The sequence below is a fragment of the Bubalus kerabau genome, chromosome 15, assembly GCF_029407905.1.
Source record: "Bubalus kerabau isolate K-KA32 ecotype Philippines breed swamp buffalo chromosome 15, PCC_UOA_SB_1v2, whole genome shotgun sequence".
In the NCBI taxonomy this organism is placed as follows: Eukaryota; Metazoa; Chordata; class Mammalia; order Artiodactyla; family Bovidae; genus Bubalus; species Bubalus kerabau.
Genome location: NC_073638.1, coordinates 52,407,423 through 52,420,893, shown reverse-complemented (window position 1 = coordinate 52,420,893; position 13,471 = coordinate 52,407,423). Strand labels below are relative to the sequence as shown.

General features: G+C 49.9%; 1 protein-coding gene across 1 annotated transcript; it reads right to left on the bottom strand.

Moving 5' to 3' along the window:
- Window positions 1–7,286: 7,286 nt before the first annotated feature.
- On the bottom strand, window positions 7,287–12,548 carry LOC129627852 (folate receptor alpha). Its single transcript, XM_055547323.1, has 4 exons — window positions 12,384–12,548; window positions 9,311–9,499; window positions 8,975–9,110; window positions 7,287–8,837 (listed from the first exon to the last, which is right to left on the bottom strand). Exons 1-4 carry the CDS (start codon window positions 12,546–12,548, stop codon window positions 8,602–8,604), a joined length of 726 nt encoding a protein of 241 aa, XP_055403298.1. The 3' UTR covers window positions 7,287–8,601.
- Between the last annotated feature and the right edge of the window lie 923 nt (window positions 12,549–13,471).

Genomic DNA, 13,471 nt, shown 5'->3' with positions numbered 1-13,471 from the left:
TGGATCTCTGCCTTGTTGTGGCAAAGGGGCTTGTGTAACCTGATAAAGCTATGAGCCGTGTCACGTATGGCCACCCGAGATGGACGGGCCATAGAGGAGGGTTCTGACAAAATGTGATCCACTGGAGGAGGGAATGGGAAACCACCCCAGGGTACTTGCTGTGAGAACCTTATGAACTGCATAAAAGGACAAAAAGATGTGACACTGAAAGATGAGTCCTCCAGGTCTGAAGGTGTCCAGTATTAACTTAAAAAAAAAAAAAACTAAGATCATGGCATCTGGCCCCATTACTTCATAGAAAACAGAGGGGGAAAAGGTGGAAGTAGTGACAGATTTCCTCTTCGTGGGCTCTAAAATCCCTGCAGATGGTGACTGCAGCCATGAAATCCAAAGACATTTGCTTCTTGGCAGGAAGGCTATGACAAACCTAGACCGTGTGTTGAAAAGCAGAAATATTACTTCGACAAAGGTCATATAGTCAAGGCTATGATCTTCCCAGAGGTCACATATCGTTATGAAAGCTGTACTGTAAAGAAGGTGGAGAACGGAAGAATTGATGCCTTCAAACTGCTGGAGAAGACTCCTGAGAGTCCCTTGGACAGCAAGGAGATCAAACCAGTCAATCTTAATGGAAATCAACCCTGAATACTTGTTGGAAGGACTGCTGAAGCTGAAGCTCCAGTATTTTGGTCATCTGATGTGAAGAGCCGACTGATTGGAAAAGTCCCTGATGTTGGGAAAGATTGAGGGCAGGAGAAGAGGGCATCAGAGGATCAAATGGCCAGATGGCATCACCAATGCAATGGACATGAACTTGGGCAAACTTCAGGAGATGGTGAGGGACAGGGAGGCCTGGTGCACTGCAGTCCGTGGGGTTGCAAAGAGTCGGACATGACTGGGTGACTGAACAACAACAACAACAAGAACTGATACTGAAGCTGAAGGTCCAATCCTTTGGCCACCTGATTTGAAGAGCTGACTCATTGGAAAAGACCCTGATTCTGGAAAAGATTGAGGGCAGGATCAGAAGAGGGCAACAGAGGATGAGGTGGTTGGATGACATCACCAACTCAATGGCCATGAATTTGAGCAAACTCTGGGAGATAGTGAAGGACAAGGAAGCCAGGCATGCTGCAGTCCATGGGATCACAAAGAGTAAGACATGACTTGACTGAACAACAAAAGGTCAGTGACTGAAGTCGCTAATGACTTACTCCCTGTAGATGGCAGAACGACATTCTTTCGCTGGCAATTTATCAAAGGTAATGCAAAATAAGATAATACAATTGTATGCACTCAGTGATCAAGCACATGTTCTATGGGGAAATAGCTACACTATTGGAATAATTAAAATAATAACCTCGCGTTCATTCTCAGATGAGATTTTGACAACAAATGACTGTGTAAAAGTTTACAACAGTATCTTAATTTTGGAGCTCCAAATGCAGATCTATGTTTTGTTTTTTTTTAAAGCCCTGCTTCCAGCTCTTTCCAGTTTCATTATTTAGCCACTCTCAGAGACCCTGTGACCTGGGGCAATGTCAGAGAACAAAGGCTTGGAGGTGGACATGAGCAACAGTTCACCTCCGGGGTCCAGGGTGGCTCCTGAACCCTGCCCCAGAGCTAGCCTCTTGATAGCATATCAATCTCCTGACCTCTCACACTGAGATTTGGGAGGTGCCTGCTCCCGCACCCCGCTGCTCACCAGGTGCCTGGTTCTCCTAAAACGCCCAGAATTCATTTCCCATGGCTCCTAAAGTTTATGCATCCTCCCTGCTCACAAAGTTGCCCTGCCCTCCCATTGCCCCCGTCTCCTAAAGAACTCCAGCATCGTGCCTGGGTCTCCTGGATGGGGGCTGAGCTGAGTGGCCTCCAGGCTGACTCTGCCCTAAGGGGTTGGGGAAACCTGGAATTAAATTCCCACAAAGCTCTCCTCATCCTCCTTGTGTCCTCACTTTTCACCCTTCCACAATCCAATATCCTGCTACACATGTTTATTGTTCACTGTTTAGGTGTTCATTCATTTACTAATTCATTCATTCCAGGATCCAATTATCTCTCCATGGACCCTGTCACTCCCTGATCTCCAAGAGCACAGGAGACATCTTAACTCTCGGAAATGCCACATGGTTCACAATCAGGTTCCTTTGGGAGCACAGAGTCTAACAGTTTAGAGCACAGGGTTTCGGATCCCAGCTCTCACACTCCCTCCACCCCCCCTTGACCTTGGGGGAAAATAACTCACATTATCTTGAGGCTTAGTTTCCTTACCTGAGGATTAAATGTAGGAGGGAAGCCCTAACAATCACAAGCCAACTGGGCACAGACTGAGAAATCACTTGGGAATGGGGAACGTGCCCCAAGTCACACAGTGCAGTTCAGTTTAGTTCAGTCACTCAGTCGTGTTGGACTCTTCGCGACCCCATGAACCGCAGCACACAGTAGGGACCACCCAAGTCCAACTCTGGACCCTCAAATCCAGGGCTCCTTCAGCTTTTGCCCCCTGTACCTTCGCTCTGCGGAGGCTCCCATGGGGTGACTAACAGACTCCTGGGGGAGTACTGGGAGGGCTGAGAAAGCCCTTTCTCCACTCAGTCAGTTGGCGATTCTTTTTTTGCTATGGCCTCTTTCTAGAGCCAGTGCTTTCTTCCCCTCCATGCCACATAAATCAGCCTGTAAGCCCCTCCCCATCTTCCTGGTCTCAGCTCAGATCTTGGTCCAGCTTGCCCCTCCCTTCTCCCCTCCCACCCCCACACCAATCATGACCCTGACACCACCACCCCTCCCCACATGGTCCCAGACTTAAAGCTCTGAGCACTCAGTGCAGTGCTGAAAGGCAAAGTCCTGGGTTCTACTAACTTATAGTTTAACCTTGGGCAGGCCCCGATTCTGCTTCTGGATTCTCTGCTTTTAGGGATCCTGCCAGAGTGGATCCTTCCAGTTCAGATCCTTTAGTGCTTTCTGGGAGTGCCCTAGGGTGTGTAGCTAACATACCTGGGAGGAACGCTGGCTCCTCATCTGGCTCAGGCTTTTCTGCTCTGCAGTCCCCCTTGCCTCACTCTAGGGGACAGAAGGGCTTAGTGGCCTAGGAGACGGGCCGTAGGAATGTGGCCCAGGAGAGGCTCTTAGGATAGGGCGAAGGCCACCCAGGAGTTAATTATTGCATGTGGGCTCCAGCCAGGCCTCCATGGGAGGGTGGTGGGTAGGAGTGTGAGGATTAATAGTACAGGCCCAAGGTCAATTACTGAGCCCCACTTACTCCATTTTCTCCCCTAAACTCAGTTCTGAGAAAACCTTGCAGCCTGAATTGCTGGGATCCTTTAAAATAATCTGCTCCACTTCTAACCCCCTCATCCTGTTTTACAGATAAAGAGAATGAGACCCAGAGAATCAGGACAGAGCTCATTGCAGGGCAAAGGCTGGAGCACAGGCTTCCAAGCTCCAGGGCACTTGAACAGAGTGTTGTTCTTGTTCAGTCACTCAGTCATGTCCTACTCTTTGCGACCCCATGGACTGCAGCATGTCAGGCTTCCCTGTCCTTCACTGTCTCCCTGAATTTGCTCAAACTCATGTCCATTGAGTCGGTAATACCATCCAAACATCTCATCCTCTGTTGTCCCCTTCTCTTCCTGCCCTCCATCTTTCCCAGCATCAGAGTCTTTTCCAATGAGTCAGTTCTTCGCATTAGGTGGCCAAAGGATTGGAGCTTCAGCGTCAGTCCTTCTAGTGAATATTCAGGGTTGATTTCCTTTAGGATTGACTGGTTTGACCTCCTTGCTGCCCAAGGGACTCTCAAGAGTCTTCTCCAGCATCACAATAATTTGAAAGCATCAATTCTTCAGCACTCAGCATACAGAGTGCAGAGTTCCCATATCCCCAGCTTATAGAGCCACTGACTCTTCAATCTCATCAGCCTCAGGCATCACCCACTTCCAGCTGTAAAATCACAGATGTTCAGTTTACTAGAGCCTCAGTTGTCCCAAGGCCCTAGCTCCCCTCCCTTCCCCCATCCATTCACACAAGTCTACTTTCTCCAGCAGCCAACAGTCTGCTCTAATGTAGATTCCTCGCCCCCTACTCCTACCCCAGCCAGGAACAGAGCCTTCCTTTTTACACCCTCGGAGGCCAGGTTGCTACCACTGGTGGAGAAAAAGAAAAGAGGAGGAAGAAATAAGTTCAGGAGAGAACGTTGAGCTCTCTTGTGTTGAGGTGCTATGTGCAACGTGGTGTGAGGTTGTGGTAAAAGAGAAAACCCAGGGAAGGGTCCATGTTGGATGTGGAAGCCATCAGCCTACACATAGCAGCAGAAGTTTAAAGAATATAGGGCCTCAATACTGTTGGAGGACTTCGCTGGTGGTCCAGTGGTTAAGAATCCGCCTGCCAATACAGGGGCCATGGGTTCGACCCTTGGTCCAAGGAGATTTCACATGCCTCAGAGCAACTAAGCCCTTGCACCACAGCTACTGAGCTTGAGTCCTGCAACTACTAAGCCAAAGCACCCTAGAGCCCTCGCTCCACAAGAGAAGCTATCACAATGAGAAGCCTGGACACCACAACCACAGAATAGGCCCTGCTCGCTGCAACTACAGAAAGCCTGAGCACAGCAACAAAGACCTACTGTAGCCAAGAAATTAACAAAAATTTTAAAAAAGGTCTCAGTTTAAAAAAAAAAGTGCTTGTAAAGGGCACCGGTCTGGGCCCATGGAGCAAGGAAGTGGGGAGCTGGGAGCCAGAAGAGGCAGCTGGATTACTGGAGGAGAATCAGCCAAGAAGGAAAGCCCTATAGGCCTGCAAAGAAATTGACTCCAATGCGGGGAGGAGGGAAGAAATGGACTCCCAGGAGACCCCCATCTTGTGCCCTGCTTTCCCTCTCCCGCAGAGTGAGCCATTCCTGAATCTTGTGACAGACAATCTGGGAGGACTAAGCCCTCTGAACACCTGAGCAGGTAGAAGGCAGCTAGGACCCCCAGACATCCCTCCTGGCTTTACAAGCCCAACTCAGCCTTCTCCTGATTGGAGAAGCATGGCCATGTGTATAGGAATGCCCCAAAGCATTCTCCTATACACTCATCTAAGGGCTTTCCAGGTGGCACAGTGGTATAGAATCTGCCCGCCAATGTAGGACGCTCAGGAGACACCAGTTCTCTCCCTGGGTTGGGAAGATCCCCTGGAGTAGGAAATGGCAACCCACCCTAGTATTCTTGCCTGGGAATTCCCATGGACAGAAGAGCCTGGCAGACTATAGGCCAGGGGTTTGCAAAAGAAATGGACAGGACTGAGCACCCAAGCTCACGTATGTGTTCATCAGGATGGGCTTTCCCTGTCCCCCATTCTCTGCCCCTGCACCAGAAGTTGATTATAAATTGGACTTTATAGATGCTTTTGAACTCTGGTGTTGGAGAAGACTCTTGAGAATCCCTTGGACTGCAAGAAGATCCAACCAGTCCATCCTAAAGGAGAGCAGTCTTCGGTGTTCATTGGAAGGACTGATGTTGAAGCTGAAACTCCAATACTTTGGCCACCTCATGCGAAGAGCTGACTCATTGGAAAAGACTCTGATGCTGGGAAGGATTGGGGGCAGGAGGAGACGGGGACAACAGAGGATGAGATGGCTGGATGGCATCACCGACTTGATGGACATGAGTTTGGGTGAACTCCGGGAGTTGGTGATGGACAGGGAGGCCTGGCATACTGCAATTCATGGGGTCGCAAAGAGTTGGACACAACTGAGTGACTGGACTGAACTGAACTGAACTGATAGTCCATCCACTCAGGAGTCATGTTTGACCCCTGAGAACTCAGGGGTTCAGAAGAAAAGACTGGCAAGTGGGAGGTGAGTTGGACCCATGAGTTCTAACCCATGAGGAGTCCCTGCCCTTGCTGAACCTCATGCAGAGCTCTGAATCTGAGACCCCAGTGCTCAGACCACCTGGCCACCAGGCAGGAACACAGTCAAACAGCCACTGTGAAGCCGATCCTGAGAGTATCCACCTGGATTACAAGCTTAATATCAGCCAAGTTAGCCGTCAGCATCCTTGTGGACCCCAAACTGAAGTCTACTCTGTGACCAGACAAAAATAACAGGAAGGTCTTTGGCCCTGCATGGGTAGGGGCTCTGGGCTGCAGGGAGTGGGGATGGGAGAAGCTGGAGCTTTTCCTGAGTGCGAGCCAGCATCATATGCAATTGCTTACCACGCATCCTCATAGGTGAGAAAAATATAGTTCCCAGGCAGCAAAGAGGGGCTAGGATTCAGAACTGAGTCTGATTCCAAGCCTGGTTTCTTTCATGAAGAAAGGAGAGCACTGTGAGGGCATCAGAGTCTGAGGACTACAGATCCAGTGTTTCTTCTCTAGCCTCATTTCCTGCCCTTGTCCTCTTAACTTCTATCTTAGCCACCTAGAAATTCTCCTTGTGCTTCTATCACCTCCAAGCCTTTGTACTTCTTGAACCTTCTCCAGGAAATGTCATTCCTCCTGCCTAATCTGCTTGGTCAACACTACGCTTTCTCTGGAAACCTTCCCTCACCTTTCTGGGCTTCCACAGGACTGCGCCACACTCTGTGCTCCCCTGGAGCAAACCCTCAGCTCAGTGTGCTAAGAGTTGTCAGTTATCAGGTCTGTCTGCCCCCACCAGAGAGTACAAGGTACTTAGTTGCCTACGTGTCGGCTGACACAGCCAGAAGGCATCTGTTGACCGACAGACTGAGTGCATGGATTCCTTTGCTTCCTAAGCACCTCCTCTGTGCGAGACACTGACCCAGGGGATCCGACACAAAATGACATAGACACGGCCTTTGCTTTCATGTGTGTATGTTTTGTAGGGAAAGTCAGACAATAAGCACAGCGAATTGATATCTATACAAGAAGACCCGTGATGTGATGAGAAAGTACCCAGGTGAGAAGTTCTTTTGGTTGGGTTGTCAGAAGTCATTTTGTTGTGCTAAGTCGTGTCTGACTCTTTTTGAGGAATTAATCATAGGATGAACTCTAAGTGGCTACAAGAAGTCAGCCTGCAGAGTATCAAAACATTCTAGGAAGCTCAACTGAACACAGCGAGTCAGCCTGCAGAATATACAAGAACATTCTAGGAACCCAGAGAGGAGGGGACTTCTGGGCCACTGAAGGAGTTTGGTTTTTCCAGCAGATACCATGGGAAAGCATTTAAAGGGTTGGAGAGGGGGGTGTCACAAAAATAAAACATTTTTTTGGTATTTATTTTCATTTTTTAAAAAGCGTCCATCAGATAGTAAAACTCCAGGGTGAAAGTTTGATGATGAATAGGATATTTGCCATCCTCAAAATATCTACCTACAACATACTTATTAATTACAAAAGGGGGGAAAGTAACGGAGAAACCCGGCAGACCCAATCCCAACCAGTTAACATCCTCAGGAATGGGCCAACCTGACACCTATGCCCCCCGCCACCACGACATAGCAAGAGCACACAGAATTGCTTTCAGGATATTCGTGTCCAAAATGCAGAACCTCAGTCAGATAAACCCAAACTGAGAGTTATTCTACAAAATAACTTTCAAAGATGTCAAGGCCATAAAAGAATGAACCTCCCTCCCTCAAATGTCCATCAGTAAATGAATGAATTAAGTGTGATCAATACATAGAATGGAATATTGCCCAGCAATGAAAAAGAATGAACTAGTCTCTGTAGATCAATATGGAAAGATCTCAGAAACCTTGTTCTCGTGGTAAGAAACATGGCCAGTGAAAAACTCTACTGAGATGCCCTTTATCCCACCTATCAGTTTAGAAGAAAATCAGCTTAGTAGAACATTCAAAGTGTGATGCTCTACTGTGTTGACCACATGATGGGGAAATAAGGCACTCGTACATTGCTGGTGGGGGCCACATTGATACAACCCCTGTAGAATTATAACTATCAAAATTATAAATCCAAATGCTCCTTGACCCAGCAATCCCTCTTCTGGAATCCAACAGTATAGCATTCTACTATGTATATTGTTATTCACTGTAGAATTGTCATTAAAAACAAAAACTAAACGGAGACAATGCAAGCTTTCCTCATGAGGGTCTGCCCACCAATATCTCCTTCCCAGCCCACATCTGGTAAGGGAAGGAAAGGGAAAGAAACTCCAGGAGCCAATAACTCATCTGCCAGTCTCTCCCCAGATTCCCTCCACCAATTCTCTTGTTCTCTTGTGGTATAGGAGGGGGAAGGCCAGTGCAGAAGAGCCCCAGGCTAAGGATGAACTTCCACCCTCTGCTTGCTGATGAACTTCAAGCTAGCCCAGTCCCTTTTGGGACCTCTCAATAGGAAGGATGGAGCAATAAGGCATGCCTACCACCTCCCAACCCACTCATCCCCAAATTATTTATAAAATACAGTACACACATGGATATATTTATTAGAATAAACTCTCAGAGGATCCCCATAGGATTTTGGATCAGGAAACAATGACCAAGGTATTATGAGTCCTCCTCATTTGAGAGAGTGGAGCTGGGTTGAACTGAGATAATCACCCAGGTTGGGTGCAGGTAAGGAAGATGTTCAGGTGTCGGCAGCGAGAACAGCTTAGTTAAGGAGCCAGAGTGGCAGCATCTGGGTCAAGTTGAGCAGGAGGGGTCAGATCCTCTGGGGTGTGGACCCAGAAGTAGGGTTCTCAGCGTAAAATCTCGCCACCTCCTCATTGGGGTTGCCCTGGAAGGGGTCGAACCACATCTGAATGCAGCGGCCGCTGCCCCGGCTGTAGTTGCTGACCTTGTAGGAGTGACTCCAGATTTCATTGCACAGAGCAGCAGGCTTCGGGAAGTAGAAGTCAAAGCGGTGGCAGGCAGCTTTCACCGGGCACTGGTTATACCCTGTGGGGAGAATGGAAGACCTGTAGCCACTAGGTCCAGAACCATCTCTTGCTCCACCAACCCCACAACCGCAAATCTCCATAAACCCTTCCACACCCCCACCTCCCCCTCCCACTCCCCGCTCCCCCAGCCCTCACCTGAGGTCCAGTTCCAGCCCTTGTGCCAGTTGCTCTTGCAGGTGTAGGAGGTGCGGCAGTCTTCCCACCAGCTCTGACAGTCCTCTTTGCACAGGGGCACACCCAGGACCCGCTCTTTGCGCCACCTCTGGTTAACCTGGAGGGGTCAGGGGAGGGAGGGAGCCAGTCTGTCAGGGATCTCAGCTGCTATAGCCTTGATGGGGTCCAGGGTTGGGGAGGTGGGGGCGATGCCTCTATCACCCTCAGACCAGAATTCATGAACCACAGCCTTCCTGCAAGTGACCAGTGGACTCTGCCCTCTGCTGAAGCTCCTGTCTGCGGGGCTGGTGCCCATACCTCCCGGATCCAGGGCCCCAGATTAGGTGAGCATTCGTAGAGACAGGTGTCCTGAATAAAGTGGCGCTTGCAAGCAGGCTCCATCTTGCCGCAGTGGTCCCAGTTGAATCTGTACAGGTAGGAAATGTCCTTATGGGCTTCTATGCTGGTGTTGACAGAGCAGCAGGCATTCTTCCTCCAGGGGCTGCACTGTGGAGGGGAAGATATGGGGCTAAGTCCTTGAGCCACCGTGGCCATCTCCTCCATATTCTGGCTCCTCTGCCTCGGGTAGATCATCCAGAGGATCACTAGCTGGGGAGGCTGCCCCTAAGCCTGGACTTGAGAGCCCTCATTTTGGGGTAGAGGCAGTAATAATACTGACCTTCTAGCAGAAAGTAACACAGGGGACGTGGGAGATCTGGGGAATCATCATCTTGGGGGGACATTATTATTTGTACATCTCTAAACTGTTAACAAAGTTATTTCACGTTATCTGGGTTATTTATATTATTCATTTTGCACTGAGCTGGTATTAACTGAGTGCAGGCACTGTGCTGGCTGCTGAGTATACTGTAATGAACAAAATAGATCAAATCTCTGCCCTCCTTGAGCTTATGGTTTTAGTGAGGGGCAGGGAGGGGGGATACAGAGAACACTGGGGGCACAGAAAATAGCAGATGCAAAGTCCCTGAGATTCTTGCACTTTATCTTCTCTTACTGAAGATAATGGTCCCAGTCGAAAGATCATTACTCCAGTTTTACAGAGTTTAAGGAAGCTGCACCCTTTTTGGATGGTAAGGTTAGGGTTTTAACTCAGGACAGAGAGGAGAGGGGGAATCCTGGACTCAGGTTGTGGTGGGGGGTGGAAGAAAGGGGGCTGGTTTGGCTCTTTCAGGGTCTGGAAGCCCAGGTGAGGGGACTCCTGGTAGGTCTTGAAAGAAGAGGGGCGCAGAGTGGCAGTGACCCACACATGGCCCAGCCATGGGCCATGGGACTAAATGTGGGAGGCAATCCTGGAGAGGTAAATTCAAGGCAGGTAAGAAGGTAGAAGGGGCTTCCCAAGTGGTGCTAGTGGGAAATACAGGAGATGTAAGAGACACAGGTTCAATCCCTGCCAATACAGGAGATGTAAGAGACACAGGTTCAATCCCTGAGTTGGGAAGATCCCCTGGAGGAGGGCACAGCAACCCACTCCAGTATTCTTGCCTGGAGAGTCCCACGGACACAGGAGCCTGGTGGGCTACAGTTCAGTGGTTCACACAGAGCTGGACATGACTGAAGCGACTTAGCACACATACACAAGATGGGAGAAGTGATTGTGGTTTTTAGGAATTTCTGTGGGCTGGGAGTCAGGAGCTGAGTGATTATGATGCTTGAAATGTCTGAGATGAACTCTAGCATGCAGGCTCAAGTGAGGGGGCAGCTGTGATGGGTCTGGACACTCAGGAGAAACTAAGGAAAGTCCTTGACGGCGGAGCCAAACTGACCCCTCTCCAATAACCAAGACCATGCCTGGAGCTGCTGCTGCAGAGCCTGCTTCCAGGCTTCCCTAGCTTTTTGTGCATACCATTCCTCAGATGCCCAAATCCTGGTCAACTTGCAAGACCCCATCCACTGCATCCCTGACCTGCCAGCCAGGGTCAGTGGTTTCCTCCTCTGAAAGGATTAATACATGTAATGAAAAATACTTCCTGGCCCGTTTTGGAGAGGCTCCAGAAAACCAGCCACTCTCACATAGCCTATGTCCCTCTGAATTGCAATCACCTGTCTTCCTCAAAGATCTGCGCACCATTTCTTGGCAAAAAGGAAGTGCTACTAAAGGTTCTTTAAAGCCCCCTTTAAAACTTAAAAAATCCTAAAAATGCGGTGGTGCATATGGACTTGCAGTTTTGGAAGATGAAAACATTCTGGAGGTGGATGGTGGTGATGGTGGTGATGTTTGCGTGTGAATCTACCTAATGCCACAGCATTGCATGCTTAGAAATGCATAAATGGCAAATTTTATGTTATGGGTATTTTACTAGCAAATGAAGTGTTGGAAATAGCTCAGAAGTCATGGGCTGCTGAACTTCCCTCTCTTCACTTGAAGACCCTGGAGACAGTCCATGCCAACCTTTCCCTGGGGACTCTGCAGCGCCCCCAGCAGTGTGAAGGCTTATAGGGAGCCGAGGGAGAGACCAGAGGGAATAAGATACCCACATTTCTCATGAGCCTGGAGTTCAACTTCAAGCTCAGAGTCCCTGAGCTGCTGTAGGGACCTTCCCTTGAGGCCAGCCGCACCTCCCCTTCTCTGCGGGCAGCAGCGTTCTTGGCTCTGGCCACACTGGACTTGGCCCCACTCATGCTGTCACCCTCCCACCTGTGTACACACCGTCCTCTGCTAGGCTGCCTTTTCCTGCTTTGTCTTCCTGGAAAACTCTTACTCAACCTCCAAGGCCAAGCCAATGGCCTCTTTACTTGGAAGTCTTCCCAGCGTATCTGATTTGCCACTTTCTCATCAAGACCTAATGGAGGTGAGGACCTGGCCTATTTGTAGTTCCTTGTTACATGGTGACCATGAGGGACCTGTCTCTCCTATCATGACTTTGAGCTCCATGGACTGGCACATAGTGAAGGTTGGGAAAGTTACCACCAGTCCCTCTCCCGGCTGGATTCTTAGTTCCCATGTCTACCTGTGCCTTCTCTGGGCCCATTTCCTCATTTGTATAAATAGAGACCACCTGCTGCTGCTGCTGCTGCTAAGTCGCTTCAGTCGTGTCCGACTCTGTGCAACCCCATAGACGGTAGCCCACCAGGCTCCCCCGTCCCTGGGATTCTCCAGGCAAGAACACTGGAGTGGGTTGCCATTTCCTTCCTATCACCTACCAAGTAGGTATTCACAGACAAGATGTGAGGAAAACACTTGACCCATAGAGGGCGCTAGATAAATAGTCCTCCCTGTGTTGTAGTGACCTCCTAGGAGAGGTCCACCAGGATCACCTCCCTGCCACCCTCCTGCCTCCATCACTCCCAAAGCTGATCTTCCCATCACCCTAACTTCTCCCTTTTTGGGGGTCTGCACTCTCCCCTACCCCAGACCCCACCCCATCCTCACCTGCTCGTGTAGACTGTCCTCTGGGCCTGGTTCTGCCTTGTGGTGCTTGGCATCCATGCAGACATTGAGCAGGTCTGTCCTGGCCCGTGGAGTTCTGGGGACCTGGGCACCCCATGCAGCAGCCGCCAAAGCCAGAAGCAGCAACTGTGTCATCTGCCAAGCCATGACCACTCACTCCTGCCAGGAAGCCACCATAAGACTCTTGGTCAGATTTTCTGTCTCCCTCCCAAACCCAGATCTTCTGGCCTCCTCACCTGGCTTACCCCACTTCACCAATGAGCTGAGCGATGAAGGGCCTGGAGAGGTCTGGACCAAGTGGTAGGAATCCACCCCCACCTAAGGACATTTCAACACTAGCTCTGTGACGTGGAGGGAGCCACCACCCCTCTCTAGACATCCCCTTCCGGTTTTGCCAGACAGTATTTCACCCACAATCAGAGGGTCCTGCATAACAGGAACCATGAGGCATAATCTGCTGATGGGGTTGTTGAGTGAGAGGAGGGGTGTCAGCCAGCCTTTGCTTCTGCCTCCTCATCCCATCCCAACTAGCCCGAAGCAACCTAAGTTTAGGAGCCAAGAGATTGCCAGCGGAGTAAACAGGGAAGCTGACCAGTGGCCAGATGAAGGCCATTGAACCATTCAGTTCTTGCTTAAGGTTCCGGAGCCTGTGCCAAGGGAGCTGAGAGTAGCGAGAAGGCTATATGGAAAGCTGTGCTGTGCTGTGCTTAGTTGCTCAGTCATGTCCAATTCTTTGCAACCCCATGGACTGTAGCCCCCCAGGCTCCTCTGTCCATGGGGATTCTCCAGGCAAGAATACTGGAGTGGGTTGCCTAATTCTTCTCCAGGAAATCTTCCTGACCCAGGGATTGAACCAGGGTCTCCTGCATGGCAGGCAGATTCTTTACCAATTGAGCTACCAGGGAAGCCCTAGTGAGAGCTAAACCTCAGGTCCTTACACCACAACAACCCTCTGCAACCCCCACTGAGAGGTCTTGGGAGGTTCCCTGGGCAGAGTCAGGACTAGACCTTGGGGAAGGCCAAGAAGTAAGGAGAATGTGGAGGAGAAACTGAGCCAGAGCAGTGGGTGG